Source organism: Chlamydomonas reinhardtii, chromosome 13, assembly GCF_000002595.2.
Source record: "Chlamydomonas reinhardtii strain CC-503 cw92 mt+ chromosome 13, whole genome shotgun sequence".
Lineage (NCBI taxonomy): Eukaryota > Viridiplantae > Chlorophyta > Chlorophyceae > Chlamydomonadales > Chlamydomonadaceae > Chlamydomonas > Chlamydomonas reinhardtii.
The window spans coordinates 92,953-110,220 of record NC_057016.1 but is presented as its reverse complement, the minus strand read 5'-3'; the positions used below and the strand labels follow the sequence as shown (position 1 = coordinate 110,220).

Sequence of the window (17,268 nt, the reverse complement as noted above, 5' to 3'; positions counted from 1 at the left end):
CGTTCACGCTGACCCCCAGCCCCTCCTTCGCGCCGATCTATGTGCCCCTTGACAACACGTCCATGGCCCGCCTTCCTGGGCTGCTGCCCACCCTGGCAAGGCGCCATGGCGAGGTCTTCGCCGGTGCAGGCGCGGGCGCCGTGGCACCCTCCTCGTTTGTCCAGGCCGCGTTTGGCGGCGGGGGCATGCAGTCGTCTGCCACGCTGAACGCCGTCGGCTGGGGCCTGTTCCAGCTCGGGGGTGTGACCTCCCGCAACGCCCCCTTCGCCAACTACATCACCACGGACGGGGTGGCCTGCAGCGTGGCGCGAGAAGCGCACAACAAGCCGCTGGCCACGGCGACCGCGCCCGCCGATGCGGAGGAGCTGTGCACCCTGGAGGAGATGAAGGCCACGCAGATCATCGGTGTGGACCCGTGCGGGGGAGGGAATTGGTTCATGGCAGCACGGTCTCCGCCGTACCAGCCAGGGCCCTGGGCTTGGGAGGGTGTCAGGGAGGGTGTCAGGGAGGGTGTCAGCCCTGCCCAGCGCTCCCTGCTCGAGCTGCACGACAAGCAGCTGGATGAGGAGTTGTTCCCTGGGCAGCTGCCGCCGGAGCCGCGTCGCAGGCGCAAGGGTGGCGGGCGCAAGGGGGGCGGGCGCAAGGGGGGCCACCGCCGGAAGCAATCGAAGCACTGGCAGCCGCGAGCCAGGACAGCGCGGCGGCGGCGCCAGAAGCGGGGCCGATTCCATATGAGCATGGGCCACTGGCGGCACATGTCAGGCCTGGAACGACTCCAGCCAAACCGCCCACAGCTTGCGCCAGCCCTGCAGGCGTACGTCGGCGGTATCCCCACGGCGGCGACCGCGTCGGCGGCCCGGTTTGAAGAGCGCCTGCGCTACCTCTTCGTCAGTGGGGCGGCAGGGCAGGCGGCGGGGCAGGAGGCGGGGCAGGCGGCGGGGCAGGAGGCGGGGCAGGCGGCGGGGCAGGCGGAGGCGGCGGGGCCGGCAGAGGCGGGGCCCCGGGGCGCGGTGCACGTGCTGTGGCACTACCACTTCTCCGCCTTCCGCCGAAAGCGCTGGGCTGCGTTCATCCAGCGCGACCGCGCGCTCCACCGCGTCGCCAAGCAGCTCACGGGCGGCAGGCCCAAGGAGGAGGTGGTGGTGGGGTGGGGTTCGTGGGCCTTCCAGGGAGGGAAGGGCGGCTCCCCCATCTCCGTCAGGGGCGGGCGCGCGCCGACGGGGCGGCTCATCAAGCTGCTCCGTGAGCGCTACGCCAAGCATGTGTTCATCATCGATGAATACAAGACCTCCAAGGTGGGTGGGTTGAGTGGGATTGCAATTGCCGGTGGGTGGGTGGGCCGCTGGGTTTATGCCTGGCTTTAGCGGAAGCCCTTGTGTGGCCCCCCTCCCTCCCACCCTCCCGACCATGCAGACCTGCTACAACTGCGGGTGTCAGGAGATGGCCATCAAGCGGCTTGGGGGGCTGAAGGAGGGGCAGCGGCCCTGGTCGGTCAAAGTCTGCAACGACTGCTTGACGACCTGGGTGAGGACCGTGCATGTGCGGGGACGGCTGGGCACTGGGGACGGATTGATTGACAGGTTGACGGTTGGGACAGCTCATGTGCGCTCTCCTCTTCCTCCCCGTTCCCCATCCCCAGAACCGCGACGTCTCCGCCGCCAACGTGATCCGTGTGCTCCTCCTGCTGAAGCTGATGGGCTTCGAGCGGCCGACCAAGCTGCAGCGGCCGCCATGGCCGCCGCCGGCGGCGGGGCCAGGCTGAGAGCCTGAACGGCGCTAGCAGGGCGTGGGGCTGAGGGTGCACGTGTTGATTGGCGGCGAGTGACGTGACTAGTTTGTTAGCTGCGGGTTAGCACGGACTGTGCACCCCACCCAACCGGCCATGTCCGGATTTGCGGGGATGCCAAAGGCCCCCAACATAGAGGCGTGTGCTTAGTAGGCACCCGCGTCAAGGTGGCTGGGTTGATAACGACCCGGGATCAGCCCTTGTCCTGCCATAAGGCAGCCACCTCCTTGTTATTGTTCTTTTGGGGATGGGAGCTGTCCGGCCATGCGTCTCTTGTGATGACGCGAAGGGCTCTGAGGAGGCACAGGCCGGTTGGGGACAGGGCGCTGGGGATGGGCGATGGAGCGGGCGGTGGCGTGGCCGTCTGAAGGACCTAGACCGCAGCGGCCCGGCAGCCTGCGGTGGCATGGGCTGTCGTGCGATGGGACAGGCCATTGGCGTAGCCCCGTATGGGACTGCCGTATCCAGGCCGGCAACGGGCAACCGCGATATCCTTGGCAACATCTGCGGTTTATCACGTGCAAACCTATGATTGCAAGTAAAAATGACCAGACATGTCTGTCTGCGCTTCCGCGGCTCGCACCGTACATCACAAGCAAGCGGGTGGCGCTAGGGTACCCGCTGCCCAGGTGTCCGCGTTGGTCGGCATGTCCTTCTTGCCGTTGCCAATCTTAGTAAACACGAACACGATCACGCTGTCGTGATGTAAAATGGCACGGATGTGAGAGCTTGGACGGCGGGGTAGGCAAGGGAGTATGGGGTGCCGGCCTGCCGGCCAGACCTTCCGGGGCCCGATATCATCTAGGCAGGATGGCTGAAGTGCGCGGTCGGCATGGCACAAGTGTTCCCCCTGGTCCCTGGCTTTGCGAGTCTGTGACAGCAATAGCTGATAGAGCAGAGGGCGGGGCCGCTTGCCTGGTGGGCATGGCTTGGCCAGGCCAGAACCTGGGGGCCAGGTCAGCGGCTGCCAGCGGTTGGAGCCACCTGGCGGGCAAGCGCCGCTGGACGGGCACATCTTGGCTCCCCGTTTCTCGCATCGCCAGCGACCACGGCGACATGAGGGCGCCTTTACTACATGGCCCGATCTTAATGACATTAAGCCTTGAGGGCACACGAGCTGCGCGGTGCTTGAATCAAAGGGCCCCATGGGTGCAACCTCCCACAGCGGAAGGCCGTGCCAGAAGCGCAACTGAATTTACAGAACGATGCGAAATTAGGACGCTTATCGTAAGACATTTACAGCACTGTGCTCCAGCAAACCGAGCTCGTTCTTCATCATAAACTGTTGTCAGGGAAACGTCTGCCCGCGCTGGAGCTGCGACCTCATTTTGCTTTCAAACCTTGCCCAGGACCTGTTTGTATGCGGACCCGCGTTCGCGCGGGCTCCGCTATGAGCCTTCAGCTCCAAGAGGGCAAGTAGTGGGAGGCTCGGCCAGCCAGCACGAGGAGCTGTGACTGGCCGGCCTCCCAGAAACGTATTACATAACACAAGCAGGAGCTATGGGCGTGAGCGACGTAGCTGGCGGCGTCTTGGCGTCGTCGCTGGTGGCCCCGGCGCCGGTCGACCAGTCGACCTTGGAGTCGGCACCGGGCAGCCCGCACAGCCCCGCGGCAGCAGTGCATGCCGAACCAGATACCAGCCACCATCACCTCTTCATCAACCGCATCCCTCCGCGCCTGCCGAAGGAGGAGGTGGAAAGCCTCATCACCACGCAGCTAAAAATGCATCCGCACCTCGTCATTCAGGTTTCAAAATGCAGCGTCATCCCTCAAAATAGCCTGAAGAATAAGGGCTATGGCTTTATCACTCTGGACGGGTTCCCATCACCTGGCGACCTCGACGCCATCGCAAACTCCTTGAACAACAAACTTCAGGTGAGCGGCTACGAGCCTGGACGTTCCAGTACACGTAAGCGGGCTGCGCGACCTGTGCGTGGGTGGTCCCTTGGTGCCAGGGGTAAGAATGCCGGGAGTAAGGGCACGGGCACAGGCCGTACGTCCACGGCAAGTTCTGACGCCGCTCCTTGGCCACAAACACACAGGTGGGCTGTCGCACTCTGGGCGTGCGCGTGTGCACGGACTGCCACAGCGCGCTGCTGCACGAGGGCGACGCGGACGCGGACGACCCCAGCGGCGGCTCCTCAGCCTCCCCCGGGGCCACCTCGCCGCCCAGCGAGCCAGCCGCAGCCGCAGCCGCAGCCGGCCGCACCGGTGCCGGACCGGCGGACCTGGCACCGCCTCACTCGGGCGGCAAGGTCCGGGCGCACGGGGCGCATGGGGAGGGCGCGCTGGATGGCGGCGTGGCAGGCAAGAAGGCCGCGGCGGAGCTGCTGCACGACGCAGTGGCCGAGCTGGAGAAGCAGCAGCAGGGGCAGCAGCCGCAGCCCCAGTCGCGCCGCCGGAAACAGAGCAAGCACCAGCAGCAGGCGGCGCTGCAGGCGGCGCAGTCGACGGAGCTGGGGTCGCATCAGGCCGCGGGTCCCGCCAGCGGAGCCGGTGGTCGTGGTGCGGCGCGCATGACGGCGGCGGTGAAGGAGGGTGCCCATGCGGCGGCGGCGGCGGCGGCGGCTGGGTCCGCGGGGGCTGACTCTCGTGCGGAGTCGGACCAGACGGCGGCGGCGGCGGCAGTGCATGGCGACGCAGCGGTGGCGCCGGTGGGATCGCTCAAGCTCAAGGACGCCAAGTCCGCTCCCGCGGAGCTGGTCGTCCGTGTGGTCTGCAGCGATGCCGGGGACTGTGACGGTGGAGGCGGAGGCGCTGCGGTGTCTGCACGCGCGGCTTCTGCGGCGTCCGACGTGGAAGTCGCGCTCGCAGAGGACGTGTGCGCGTCTGGCGGAGGCGGAGGCGGTGCGCCCGCTGACACTGCCAGCAGCGCCAGCGCCAGCGCCACTGCGTCCTCCGCCGCCTCGGCCTGCTCCTCCTGCGAGTCGGTGCTGGTGGAGGCGGCGCTGGGGGAGCTGGCCGATGTGGGTCGGGGCGAGGGCGAAGGCGAGGGTGTGGGCGAGGCGGAGGCGGCGGGCGAGGACGAGCATGCGGTGGCCTGCTGCGCCCCGCCTCCGCCGCCGCCGCCCCCGCCGCCTCCTGGGCTAGCGCCCGGCGCAGGCAGGCACGTGCAGGCAGCCAGTGGCGGGCCGATGGGGATGCAGCGGGCGGCGACGGCTTCGGCGGGCGGCCGGCAGGCGGGGTCACACGGTGTGCAGGCACCGCCCCCGCCGCCGCCAGCCTCTCAAGGGCGACTAGCACAGCAGCCGCCACCGCCACCACCGCCGCCGCCGCCGCCGCCTCTGGGATCACAGTCACAGCAGGGCGGGGGCGGGGGCGGGGGCGCGCCTCTGAGCCGCAACTCCCGCGGCGGTCCATCGGCAAGCGCAGTGGGCGCGGCGGCACATGGGCCAGCGGCTGGCAGTGCTCAGCAGCAGCTGGGTGCTGCCGGTGGCCCGCTGGGGCAGGGGCACGGGCAGGGGCAGGGGCACGGCGGCCGCGGCCACCCGGCTCATCACCAGCCCCCGCCGCCGCCGCCTCCCCCAGCACAGGGGCAGCACGAGGGAGCGCAGGGCGCCCGCTCCGGCGGCCCCCGGCAGCAAGCACAGCAGCACGTCGGGCAGATGGGCCTGCACGGCCCCAGCCCGCACAGTGTGTCGGCGCCCCCGTCCATGCGGCACCCACACCCGCACCCGCACTCCGCGTCCGCGGGCGGTGCTGCCAGCCCCCTGCCTCCGCACGGCTCCGGGAACGGATATGCCAACGGCGGCGCCTCTCACGTGCACCACCCGCAGGCCGGTCATGGTGCCGCCAGCAGTGCAGCCTCCGGCAACGGCCTCCGGCGCCACCACCAGAGCGCCGCCGGCACTGCCAGTGCACTGGACTCAGCCCTGTCCAAGTACGCCTACGGCGCGGGCAGTGGCGAGGGCAGCGGCTACGCCTCGCCGCGCCCGCACCACCACCAGCAGCAACAACAGCAGCAGCAGGCGCCGCCGCCGCCGCCGCCTGCGGATCGCAGCCACACGGGCCAGCCTCAGCACGGGCATGTGCACAACAACTACCACATCTCGCACAACGGCCAGCAGCAGCAGGCGCACGCGAATGGGCGCGCGGCGGGCTTTGGCGGCGCCGGCTCCGGCTCTGTCGCGGCCGCGGCCTCCGCCTATCCCCAGTCGCACCCGCTCCATCAGCAGCAACAGCAGCGGGCTCAGGCCCAGGCCCAGCAGCAACAGCAGCAGCTGCTGCAGTCGCTGCTGCACTCGCAGGTGGCCGCAGCGGCCGCGGCGCCGCCTCCGCCCCCGGCCGCTGCGGCATCGGCGTGTGCGCTGCCGCTGCCCATGCACAGCCCTCAGCAGCTGCTGCAGCAGCTCATTGGCAGTGCGGTACCAGGTGGGTGTGGGTGTGGGGGGGGCAGGGGAGGGAGGGGGGAGGGAGGGGGTTAGCCGCGCGTGCAAGACGAGTGCAGGGGTCCATGCAAGACGGGGAGAGGGGGATGGAAGGGCGGCAGGGTGCATCTGGGTGCCCTGTTGTTCGTGCTCCGGCGCCTTGCTTGGCTCGCCGCGCTCTCATGTATGACTGACACTGCCGCTCCTGCCTGCCTGCATGTGCGGCGCTCTCGACACCAGGCGCCCTGGCAGATGCGGCCTGCTCGGACAGCCCCATCGCGCACATGGTCATGGCGGCAGCAGCGGCAGCAGCGGCAGCGCAGTCGGGCGCGCCGCCACCGGGCCTGGCGCCCAGTGCAGCCACTGCCGCCGCCCAGGGCTCCTGGCGGCCGAGCGGCGGCGGCGCGGCGGGCCTTGCGATGGCGGCTGAGGTGGAGGCAGCACTGGAGGCGGAGGCGCAGCGGCGCAGCGCCTCCCGCCTGGGCGCCGCCCGCGCCGCGGAGCAGCACCTCCACCTCCAGCAACAGCACCAGCACTTCCCGCAGCACCAGCATTTCCCCAGCCAGCAACAGTTCACGCAGCCTGACCAGCAGCAGCATCAGCAACACCAGCAGCACCAGCTAGGCCCTGTGGCGCTGTCGGCGGGCGGCGCTGCGCCGCTGGCGCCCGCCGCAGCCTCGGCCTCCGAGCCGCGGCCGCCGCCGGCTGGTGCGCTGCTGCGGCTGGGCCGGGGCAGCTCCGACGGCGGCATGGGGCCACTGGGGCCGCTGGACTTTGACCCGCTGGTGTCCGCCAGCCGCGGAGGCGGAGGTGGCGATGTGGATCTGGACAGCGGCGAGCTGGATCCACTGGATTTCGAGCCCATGATCCTGCAGCTGCTGGAGAATGACGACGAGGACGATGCCGCCGCCGGCACCGGCACAGGCGGATTCGGCGGCCTGGCCAGCAGCTTCGCCGGCGGCGGCCTGGGCACGCTGGGCGGCGGCGGCTTTGGCGGCCTGGCCGGCGGCAAGGGCGGCGGCGGCCATCTGGGCCTCAGCCTGAGCTTCGGGCACAGCCTGGGCGGCGCGGGCACTGTGGTTCCGCCGCCGGCAGGTGGCTTCGGGCCCATCGGCAGCACCGGCGGCGCGGCGGGCCCGGGTGCTGGCGGAGGTGGAGCTGACGGCAGCGGCGGCGGCGGCATCAGTGGTCCTGGCTTCAGCCAGAGCCTGGGCCGGCAGAGCCACATGCACAACATGCACATGCACGCGCTGTTGTTTGCGCAGGGGCAGGGGCAGCTGGGCGGTGGGCTGGGGGGCGGCGAGTATGGTGTCGCCGCCCCCCCCGGGCCCGCTGGGTCCCAGGGCCTGTCGCACAGCCTGCAGGCGCCCAGCTACGCCGCCGCCCACCTGCACCAGCACCTGCCGCTGCACCAGCACCAGCGGCAGCAGCTGCTGCAGCAGCAGGGCGATGGCGCTGGCGGCGGCCGCTTCAGCCTGGGCGAGCGGCCCGCGCCCTCGCCTCCCTTCCAGCCGCACAGCTTCGACCCCCACCTGCACGCCCACTCGCAATTCCGCCGCAACCTGCTGCCCTCGGCGGCGGCGGCCGGCGGCGCGGGCCCGCAGCAGGCGCCTGCCCTGCCACTGCAGCACCAGCACCAGTCCCAGTACCGCGGCGTGGGCGGCGCGCTGTCGTTCGGTGGCGGCGTGCAGCCTGACTCCGCCTCCACTGGCGGAGCCGGTGGCGGCTGGTCGGCGACTGGAGTGGGCGGCCCGAGTGAGCTGCTGCTCAGCGGCTATGCCGGCCTCGGGGTCAGTGGCGGCGGCATCGGCGGCGGCGGCGGCGGGCTGTCCTCTCAGCAGCTCGCGGCCTCGGCGCCCGGGGCCGGGGCCGGCTTCATGCCTCAGCCACCGCACGCGGCAACTGCGGGCGCCTGTGCGGGTGCGGGCGCCTGTGCGGGTGCGGGTGCGGGCGGCAGGGCTACGTCCACGTCGGCAGCTGGACCAGGCGGTGGCGGTGGCGGTGACTGGTCTCGCGCGCCCCAGCAGGCGAGCGGCTTGGGTAACGGAGCGCCGTCAGGTGGCGGGGCCAGCGGCGGCAGTGGGTCTCGCGGTGGCCATGGCGGCGGCAGTCGCGGGACGGGTGGCGGCTTTCGGCGGGGCGGTGGCGGCGGCGGCGGTGGCGGGCTTGCGCGCGGCTCGGTGCCCCTGCATGGCGGCTTCTGGTAGACGACCTGGGGCGGCGGCGGGGCACCGGTCGCACGTTGAACAACACCTGGAATAAGCAGTACTGTGTCCTCATCAAGCTGAACAGACACATGATGAAAACGTCTCACGTCCATACATGAGGCGCACTTTTGTGCATGCGCCCTGAGAATTGAAATGGCGGACCTGGCGGCAGGTAGCAGCGGCTCATTGGTGTGTGCTGGAGTGGAAGCTGGTGTGCCGGCAGGTGGGTGTGCTGCGGTTTCCTGTGCTGCAGCCACCTCTGCCGCCGGGGCTGGGCTTGCGGCTCTGCTGCTGTGGACCGGATCGCGGGTGTTGAAAGGTGCTCTTGTGCAGAATGCTGGTAATGGTATTTGGACACTATCTACGGACCACGGGAGCGAGCGATGCAGTGATGATGTCGGTGGCATGTGTGTATCCGGCTAGCTGAGTCTTGGCGGTGGCTGGCTTGTGCTTGATGTGCAGCGGGGCTGTGGGGTGATGACCACGGCTGCATGGAGGGGGGGGAGGGCGCGCTGCAGTGTTGCCTCTGGAAGGGAAAGGGAGCGGCGGCCCGGCATCCCGGCGCGGGAGGAGGAACGCGCGCGAGTGCGGGCAGAGACACGCGGCAGGAGTAGAGGCGAGGTAGGAGGCATGGACACCAGTTGGCGGCTGCGGTGGCGTCACGCGGGTATGGGGGGGCTTGGCTTTGTCGTGGCCGGTCCCCTCAACACCACTGGATGCTTGCTCTGTGGTGCTGGTGGGTGGTGTTGGTGATTTGGAGCAGGGGTTAGCGGTAGTGGTTGACACAGATACGCCGCGCATAGGCAGTAGGGGCGCTGTCTGTCGGTACATTGTTCAATCTCTTTGCTGTTGGTTTGTAGAAGCGGCAAAACTACAGTCGGTAATTGTTGTTGACAGTGGTAGGCTGATAAATGTTCACCTCAGAATGAGGCCGATGGCTCCAGTCGATCATTTGCGTCGACGGTACTAGCTAAGAGAGTCAGAGGCAGCCCTCTCAATCCTCCCAGATGGTGCGTGATGGGTATTTGGTCGGTCGGTTCGCATGCCGGTACTACAGCTATGTGTGTGGGGTGCGCAAACAAGCTATTCTTTGAGTGTGCGGCGCGGCTCGGACCCACGTAGAATGCTGCGCCGGGGATGGACTCGGGGTTGCGCTGCCGTGCTCGTGTGCGCGGTCGCAACAGTCGCCAGGGCGCCGAGGTCTGTCGTGCCCGGTCCCTGGCGACGGGAGCGGAGGGGGCTGGTGCTGAGTGGTGTGTGTGCCGGGGCGTGGGGGCGGTCGCGTGGACGCGGTTGTTTCCGCCTGGGTTTGGTGTGCCCGGCGGGGCACTGCGGCGCGGCGGCTGGCAGCACGGGTCCGGCGCAATGGTGCCCGGGTGCCCCACACGAGTGCGTCAGAGGGTGCTGGTGGGTGCCGGGGCCAAACGGGGCGTGTTGGGCTGCCTGGCGATGGCGGCGTAGCGGACCTACTAGGATGGAAAAGCATTTAGACGTCACGACAGAAGACGTGCGTATGAGAGACCAAAAGCGGTAAGGCGCTTGCAAGGCTTCCCGGAAATATGCGCGGGTATCTAGGAGAGGTTAGTGTAGGCAGCATGGAGCAGTTGGGTCGCAGGAGAGTGTGTGCGGGCTTGCGGGGCTGGCTGCAACAGGAGGCGCATCCGTGTTCAGGCGTCGCCAGGCGGGCAGGTATGGCCCGGAGTCCCGAGTCCAGGCGCAGCGGCACCGGGAGGGCTGGTGGCACGACGCCGTCACGAGCCATGAGCTGGTGTGGGCGGCGGCGTCGTAACGACGGGCTGTCACGTGCGGCAGTGGAGCGACGCACGCATGTAAACATCGAGGCCAGTGTCTAATCGGTGCGCGGGCAATACCATACGCCGGCAGGTATTGGGCAAGAGCCTCGCCACAGGAGAGCGGTGGCTGCCTGGTTGGCACGTGTGCATGCCGTTCGCAGCCAGCAGGGGTCGTATCTTGTTTTTGGGGTAATGTCTAGCTCCAGACAAAAACGGCCCGGTGGCCGCCGTCTTTTGTCTGGGCACATGGCGGTTTGGGGGCTTCTGCATAGGAATTGGGACAAAACCCGCCCCAAACCCGGGCCAACAAAGTCTCGCCCCAGACATTAGCCCCCGGGAGGAATGTCTAGGAAACGGCCAAAATGGCCAATTAATGTCTGGAGACATTAAGATAGGAGCCCTGGCAGCCAGCTATCCCTCCGACCAGGGCGCAGCACCGGTCAGGCGGCGTCACGCGCAAGCCGAAAGATTGGCGTGACATCAGCGGTATGTGTGTGTTACAGGATGGGAAGTGTGCATTCCTGATACATGCAACGAGACTAACCGAGCCGCAAGGGCCGCTCGTCTCACCAACGCACGACGGCTGCATCGAACAGGGCACCAGAAATGAGGGTGCGCGTGTGGCAGCAATACTCAAATGGACATACTTCTGACTCTCTGTGTGGACACATTCATGCCGGAGAGGAGTCATCAAGTGTTGGCGTTCTCAGGGTCACCCCGGCCCAGGCCTCCGATGTTCACGAGGCAGGAAGTCACGCAACGATCGTGCGCACCACCTTGTAACTAACACACACACACACACACACACACATAGAATCCGCCACAGCGAAGGTAAGGAGCACTGCTTGCCCTGCTGCCTGTGCCTCGTGTCATTTTGAACGCACCCCACCCGGCTTCACGCCACGCGCGCATACGGTACGCATGCATGTCACAAGCATCACAAGCAAGTCCATACGTTCAAGTGCATTTCCGCAGCTCCGTGCGCCATGCCCGCATGGCCACCCGCATGAACAAGCACTACAGCCAGCCGGGGCGACATACCGGCAGCACCTGCTCCACCCCTGAGCCCCCCTCGCTCCCTGCCCGCCTGCCTGCCTGCTCACACGCCACATATGCTGAGCATGTCCGCCACCTCCGTCACCTTCTCCCGCACCCGCCCCTCCGCCCGGCCCGCCGCCACCTCCGCCTCGTCCAGCACCCGCCAGCGCCCCCACTCCACCGCCCGCACACGCCGCGACTGCAGCAGCGCCGCCAGCCCCGCCAGCCCCTGCCTGCCGCCCGCGGCCGCGCCATGTGCCTGCAGCAGCGCGGGGGCGTCCGCCAGCAGGCTGCCCGCAGTCTCCTCGGCGTCCACCAGGTTGGTGCCGATGATGCCGGTGGGGCCGCGCTTCAGCCAGCCCACCACGTACAGCCCCGAGTCCAGGTCCGCGGCGGCGGCGGGCGCAGCGGCGGCGAGGGCCTTGGCGTCCGGCACAGCCTGAGAGCGAGCAGGCGGCGGCGAAGGGGTGGTGGGGAGGTGGGGCGCGGAGGAGGGCCGTCGGGCTCGGTCATGTGCCTGGAGTCATGGGTGACCCTCCCCACTGGCTAAGGTACAGCATTGGGCCTGGTTTGGTGACCCGGGGGAAACCACATGCACACACGTGACTGCGGACTCCTCGTCAGGTCAAGCCCAAACACCAACTGATCTCTATCCACGTCTCCTTCCGCCGCCTCGCACCTCAGCGGCCAGCCCCCCCCCCCCCCACCCGTGCACTGCTGCTCCGCGACGCCTCGGCCCCCATCCCATAAGTCAGGACCGCAAGGGGACCGGGGGAGGGGGCGCCGTACCGTCCTCGCGCTTTTCGGGCAAAATTGCAGAGTTTGCAGCGTATGTGTATGCAATTAGTTAGTTAGCGACTATATCCTAATATGACACATTCCCAGGTCAAAATGCGCTCTCGCGATGTGTTCCCGGTTGCGCCACCAGGTTCTGTATCCGAGCTTGTCATAGAGCAGGAGTGATGCAGGACTTTTCCTGTTAGACACATTATCAATTCTATTTCTCCAGATGACCCCAAGGGACTAGCTTTGCGACATTCAAGCATCGATTGCGACAAACTCCGATATCTCTGACAACGAAAGAAATAGAACCACTCTATAAGTTACAAGCTTTCTATCAGTCCTTTCAGAAGGGTCTGGACCGCTTCCTGGGTTGACTTTTCCTCAATGGCGCCCAAGCCCGGCTCCTCTGTCAACACGCGCTCGACTACTAGACTGCTATCATTATGCATCAATTAAGGCGTAATCTAGCCGTTGGATGTAAGGAGGTAAGTGTTTTAATGCCGGGCGACCGGTGATTCAATGTGAGTTGGGCTCGTCTTGGAGCTTTCAGGAAAACTAATGAAATAGAATCAGGCGTTGTTCAATGAGAAAGTAGATATGAAAGCTGGATTGGTAAAATATGGTGTCCCGACCGAGTTTACGCTGTCAAGGCAGAACTGGCCGAGCGCATGGGTAAAGTTCCTGCTCCTTGCGAGTAAGGGTCACGGATTGAGGCCAAATATATCAACAGTATTACGGGATTATGACATGCTACTCAACAACGTGCGAGGAGTCATTGCGGCCAAAAGTGCGGACATTCCAATTCTTCGTGACGCTGCGCATTTCGCCCCTCCTGAAGCTTTTTACATGGTTGATATGGTATCAAGTATCGACGGCAATGACTAGTGCATATGGAGAACGGTACCCATGTATGGGCTTGCGGTCCTGACCATAAGTATTATCATTTGCAACTGACGCCTCTACCCGTGCTCCGCGCGTTTTAGCTTGGTTTGGTTTAGTTCGGGCTGGTATTTACAACCCCCCGCCCCCCCATCCGCACCTTGAGCACGCGGCCCTCCAGGTTGGGCACCACCCCGCGCCGGCTGTCGAACGCCACACCCTGCAGGTAGGGGTGGGAGGGCAGGGGATGTGCAGTGGTGTTGGCAGTACGACTGGAGGAAAGCGGGTTGGAGGTGTGCGGAGTCCAAGAAGTGGGCGGGGGCCCAAGTGACACCACGCGTGTCGTTCTTTAAACACCACATACTAATCCCCGCTTGAGCTGCCCCCCCTCCACACGCCCCCCTCCCTCCCCCTCACCTCCAACGGCAGGCTCTTGTACCCGATGCTCTTGAGCACCAGCTGGCAGGGCAGCACACTGAACTCGCCGCTGCCCACCGCCACCGGGGCGCCGCCGCCCGGCCCCGGCTGCACCACCGTGCGCTCAACCTTGAGGCCTTGGGGGCGGGAGGTGTGTGTGTGTGTGTGTGTGTGTGTGTGTGTGTGTGTGTGTGTGTGTGTGTGTGTGTGTGTGTGTTGAAGAGCACAAGGATAACATTGCGCAAAGACAGTGTATGCGATGCAGCAAAGCGACGGTTTACGGATGTTACCTGAAGTTACCTCGCATACCTGCTGCGGTGAGCCGCCGGTCTTACCAACCGCAAATCGCGCAACCCCCGCTACTCTAACCTCGAGGGGGGATTAGCGTCCACACGCTCTCAAGGGTGCAAACCCATGCATGTGCTCACGGTACCGTGAGGCCCAGGCACTCCTACGATTCCTAGCTCCGCGTCGCCACTCCTGGCCGCTAAGTCCAAGCTCCCGCCCAATCCTCGATGAAATGCTCACCTACGAGCGAATAAGGAAACAACAGAGCACAGGGCGGCAGCAGGAGAGTGTCACAAACAAGAGCGAAGGAACATGTTAGCGCGGCGGCGCGCGACGAGCAAGAGCAAACACGCAGCCCAGTCCCAGCCCAATTAACTATACTAGGGGTTGCGCGATTTGGGAAAGAGACGGAGGGTGGGCGACCACGAGCAAGTAAACAGGCGGGGGACGGCATGGGCGCATGCATGATGGCAAATGTGTGTATGTGTGTGTTTGCACAACGAAACGCATGTGTGTTTGGAGAGGACATTGGAGGCGTACGGCAGTCCAGGACGGTAGGTACAGAAGGGCGTCTGAGCAAGGCATGGCCGCATTCACAAAAGCCGGCGCTGGGAGGGTCGTGTGCGTGTCGTATATGCATTATTCCTCTCCGCCTCTTCCTCCTCCCCCGCAGCCCCCGCCCCAACCCACCGCTCACTGCGCCGCCGGGTCCGCCCCGCACCACCTCCACCGGGTTGCGGTAGAAATCAAACACCAGCTCGCGCACACCGCACGGACCGCTGCCGCCCCCTGCAGCCGCCTGCTGCTGCTGCTTGGCCCCGTCCGCCACGGCCTTGCTGACCAGCTCGTGCACGCGGCGCTTGAGGCGCGTGGCCTTCATCTCCGCCGCGTCCGCCGCCGACACGTCCAGCTGGTCTGGGGCGGAGGTGGCGGCGGTGACGCCGCACTCGGTCAGCAGCTCCTTGAGCTCCTTGGGCGTGCAGGCGGCCTGGGGGGCAGGCGAGGGGAGGGGGGGAAGGAAGCGGGAGGGGAGGCTATACGACCCACGAATGGTCCCAACGGGGAGAGAGGAGGAGGGCGTTTGCCTTCCGTGTGCGTGAGAGGGATTCTGTTTCCCGTTCCTGCCCCAGTGGCACATTGACACGTTGTCCGCGTTTACTCTTTGCAAGTGCCCCCAAACAAACCGTACACACACATACCATATTTACACGCACATGCACAGTCGCACACGCACACGAGCCCCCCCTGTCCCCGGCCCCCTCACCTGCACGGGCCCCCGCCTGGCCACCAGATGCACCCGCCGCACCGCACTGCCGCCCGCCAGCTGCCGCAGCGCGTGACCCGCCATGTCTGTGGGCTGGAAGCGGGCGGCGGGCGCCAGCAGCGCACGTGCGCAGTCCAGAGCCACATTGCCGATGCCGCAGATGGCTACTGACTCCACCTGTGCACGCGGGGTCGCGAGGAGGGGGATGAGCGTGGGGCACCCGCACACATAAACACACACATACTGTCTTGCGCTTCGTTTTCCTTGTGACTTTAACACACGCCCCACCAGCACAATGCCACCCCAGCCCCACAGGCCCACCACACCCCAAGGTTTATGATGGATGCGCCTTGGCATACCGTGTTTCATGTTGGGTGCGGGGGCACTCAACCCCATCACAACAATCCCGCTCCACCCCCATCCCAGCCGCTGCGTCCCCGCCACCTGCTACCCTCAGCTCCCCAGCCCCCGCAGTCACCTGTGACAGGTCGACGGGCAGGTGGCGTGCGTCCGGGTGGCCGTTGTACCACCACACGAACTCGCGCGCGCTCAGCACGCCCGGCCCCTCCTCGCCGGGCACACCCAGGCGCCGGTCGCTCTCGGCGCCGTAGGCCAGAACCACCTGGGGGCGGAGCGGGGAAAGCAGGGACCACAGGGGAAACATGGTCCAGGGGTGGGGTAAGGGCACGAGACAGGGTGTGTGCGTGTGTGTGTATGTGTGTCAGGCACAGTGCATGCGGTGTGGACATGGCCGCGATGGCAGGGCAGGGGCAGTCGCTATCATTTATCCACCCCCAGACTCCAGAGCCTGCCTTCCATGTCCTTCCTAGGCTTCCCCCCAGGCCTCTTGCGTGTGGAAGGCGTCACGGTGTTGCCCCCGGGTCCGCACACGCCACTGCAGTGCCCCTGCTCCTGCCCCTGCCCCCACCCAGCGCCCCGCCTAGCCTCACCGCGTGGTGCAGCTGCCTCAGCTCCTGCAGCGCCACGTCCCGGCCCACCAGCACATTGCCGAAGAACGACACACGCGGGTCGCCGGCCAGCGCCCCGAACTGGTTGATCACATTCTGAAGGGCGCGGCAGGCGGGAGTGTGCGTGGCGGGAGTGTGCGTGGCGGGAGTGTGGGAGGGATGGAGACAGCAGGAGCGAAGGCACGCGCCGGCGTAGCTGCTATCAGTGAATGCAGCAGATCGGCATTGCGCTTCGGACTCAGACCAAGGAGACACCCACAGCCACATCTCCCACCACTCCAGTCCAGTACAGCGCATAAAGAGACTGATTTCGACTGCCCCACGCCACTCCATCACGGTATCCCACTCGCCCAGCACCACCATGGCTTGACGCATGCGGCTGCACCTTTTGCCGCCGCCGTCCGCGCCGCCATTTCAACCTGCGCCCCCCGCACCCCCCCCACATCCCCCCGCCCACCCACCCCACCTACCCCCACACAGGCCCCACAGGCGGCGCACCTTGGTGTCCTGGTGGTCGGGCGCCACACCCGAGCGCACCAGGCCGAAGGGGGTGGGCAGCCGGTCCTGTGGGGTGCGGGCGAGGCAGTGAGCGCCCGGGTGCATGTGTGGCGTCAGCAGGGTATGCGCGTGGCACGGCTTGCGGAGGCAGAGTCAGGCAGTGCAGTGGCAACAGACTGCTAGGCCGGGCCGGGCGCGCAAAGGCGGCCGCAGATTGCAAACCAGACCTGTACTGCCATTTGGGTACGAACATGCAGATTCGTACGGTGGTCCTATTGGTATCCGTGGGCCCCCAATCCCCGTCCCCCTCACCAGGATGGACACGTGCACCTTGTCGCCGTAGCGCTTCAGCAGCTGCGTCAGGGAGGAACGGAGGCCGGCGCGGGAGTCTGGAGCATGCATTCGGTTGCAGCGGTTGGCAGCGGTTGGGGTGCCGCACGGGGGTGCACAAGAGCGCCGCTTCCGAAACAGGAGGTCCCGGCGCTTCTCTGAGCAAGCTGACGCACTTCTTGTGCCCATGCGTCGTGACAGTAGATCTCACCCTGTCAACGGTGTAGAAGCCTGCCGGGCCGGAGCCGACGACGCACACATGCAGCTTGTCGGAGGCCTCGCTGGGCGACGCAGCTGCCGCGCTTGACAGCGAGCGGGCAATGCCTGTTAATGCCTGCAACCTCACGCCTTCGAAGGTTGCCAGCAGCCCAGCGCTGGCCAGCAAGTGTCTCCCGGAGCTGAGAAGCATTCTTCGGTTCATTCAGTCGCGCGGACAACTGCCTTCTTCTTGGCCGCAGACGCCTTCGACGAGACTTGTGGAGGCAATTGCCACAAGGCAAGGCTCAACGGACTTCCGGGAGCTGTGCAAGAAGTCGATTCGTCAGCCTCAAAAGACTTCGTCCGCCCTCGCAAAATAACACGCTGAAGCTGGAAGGTCTTGTATATTACGTTCCTTTGCACGGGGCAGGCAGTCTGAAATCCCTGCTGCA

The 17,268-nt window shown here is 66.4% G+C and overlaps 3 protein-coding genes across 3 annotated transcripts; 2 read left to right on the top strand and 1 right to left on the bottom strand.

The window, feature by feature from the left end:
* The first annotated feature begins 5 nt into the window (after window positions 1-5).
* On the top strand, window positions 6-2,507 carry CHLRE_13g562700v5 (uncharacterized protein). Its single transcript, XM_043069203.1, has 3 exons — window positions 6-1,295; window positions 1,414-1,524; window positions 1,640-2,507. The coding sequence occupies exons 1-3, from the start codon at window positions 63-65 to the stop codon at window positions 1,760-1,762; spliced, it is 1,467 nt and encodes a 488-aa protein (XP_042917178.1). The 5' UTR covers window positions 6-62; the 3' UTR covers window positions 1,763-2,507.
* Window positions 2,508-2,995: 488 nt separating this feature from the next.
* Window positions 2,996-10,205, top strand: CHLRE_13g562650v5 (uncharacterized protein). The gene is made up of 3 exons (XM_043069202.1): window positions 2,996-3,661; window positions 3,829-6,157; window positions 6,394-10,205. Exons 1-3 carry the CDS (start codon window positions 3,287-3,289, stop codon window positions 8,358-8,360), a joined length of 4,671 nt encoding a protein of 1,556 aa, XP_042917177.1. The 5' UTR covers window positions 2,996-3,286; the 3' UTR covers window positions 8,361-10,205.
* A 318-nt stretch (window positions 10,206-10,523) lies between these two features.
* Window positions 10,524-17,225, bottom strand: CHLRE_13g562550v5 (uncharacterized protein). The gene is made up of 10 exons (XM_043069201.1): window positions 16,830-17,225; window positions 16,601-16,642; window positions 16,289-16,354; window positions 15,773-15,886; window positions 15,301-15,444; window positions 14,823-14,999; window positions 14,249-14,546; window positions 13,271-13,407; window positions 13,014-13,073; window positions 10,524-11,630 (listed from the first exon to the last, which is right to left on the bottom strand). The coding sequence occupies exons 1-10, from the start codon at window positions 17,025-17,027 to the stop codon at window positions 11,253-11,255; spliced, it is 1,614 nt and encodes a 537-aa protein (XP_042917176.1). The 5' UTR covers window positions 17,028-17,225; the 3' UTR covers window positions 10,524-11,252.
* Between the last annotated feature and the right edge of the window lie 43 nt (window positions 17,226-17,268).

Bases quoted from the DNA above. Each gene is read 5' to 3' on its own strand.
- CHLRE_13g562700v5 (XM_043069203.1), top strand. From the start codon at position 63: ATGGCCCGCCTTCCTGGGCTGCTGCCCACCCTGGCAAGGCGCCATGGC. The intron at 1,296-1,413 runs GTGGGTGGGTTG...CCGACCATGCAG, and splicing joins ATGAATACAAGACCTCCAAG to ACCTGCTACAACTGCGGGTG. The intron at 1,525-1,639 runs GTGAGGACCGTG...CCCCATCCCCAG, and splicing joins ACGACTGCTTGACGACCTGG to AACCGCGACGTCTCCGCCGC.
- CHLRE_13g562650v5 (XM_043069202.1), top strand. From the start codon at position 3,287: ATGGGCGTGAGCGACGTAGCTGGCGGCGTCTTGGCGTCGTCGCTGGTG. The intron at 3,662-3,828 runs GTGAGCGGCTAC...ACAAACACACAG, and splicing joins CCTTGAACAACAAACTTCAG to GTGGGCTGTCGCACTCTGGG. The intron at 6,158-6,393 runs GTGGGTGTGGGT...TCTCGACACCAG, and splicing joins CATTGGCAGTGCGGTACCAG to GCGCCCTGGCAGATGCGGCC.
- CHLRE_13g562550v5 (XM_043069201.1), bottom strand. From the start codon at position 17,027: ATGCTTCTCAGCTCCGGGAGACACTTGCTGGCCAGCGCTGGGCTGCTG. The intron at 16,643-16,829 runs GTGAGATCTACT...TCCCTGACGCAG, and splicing joins GCTTCTACACCGTTGACAGG to CTGCTGAAGCGCTACGGCGA. The intron at 13,408-14,248 runs GTGGGTTGGGGC...CCCGCCCCCAAG, and splicing joins ACCCGGCGGCGCAGTGAGCG to GCCTCAAGGTTGAGCGCACG.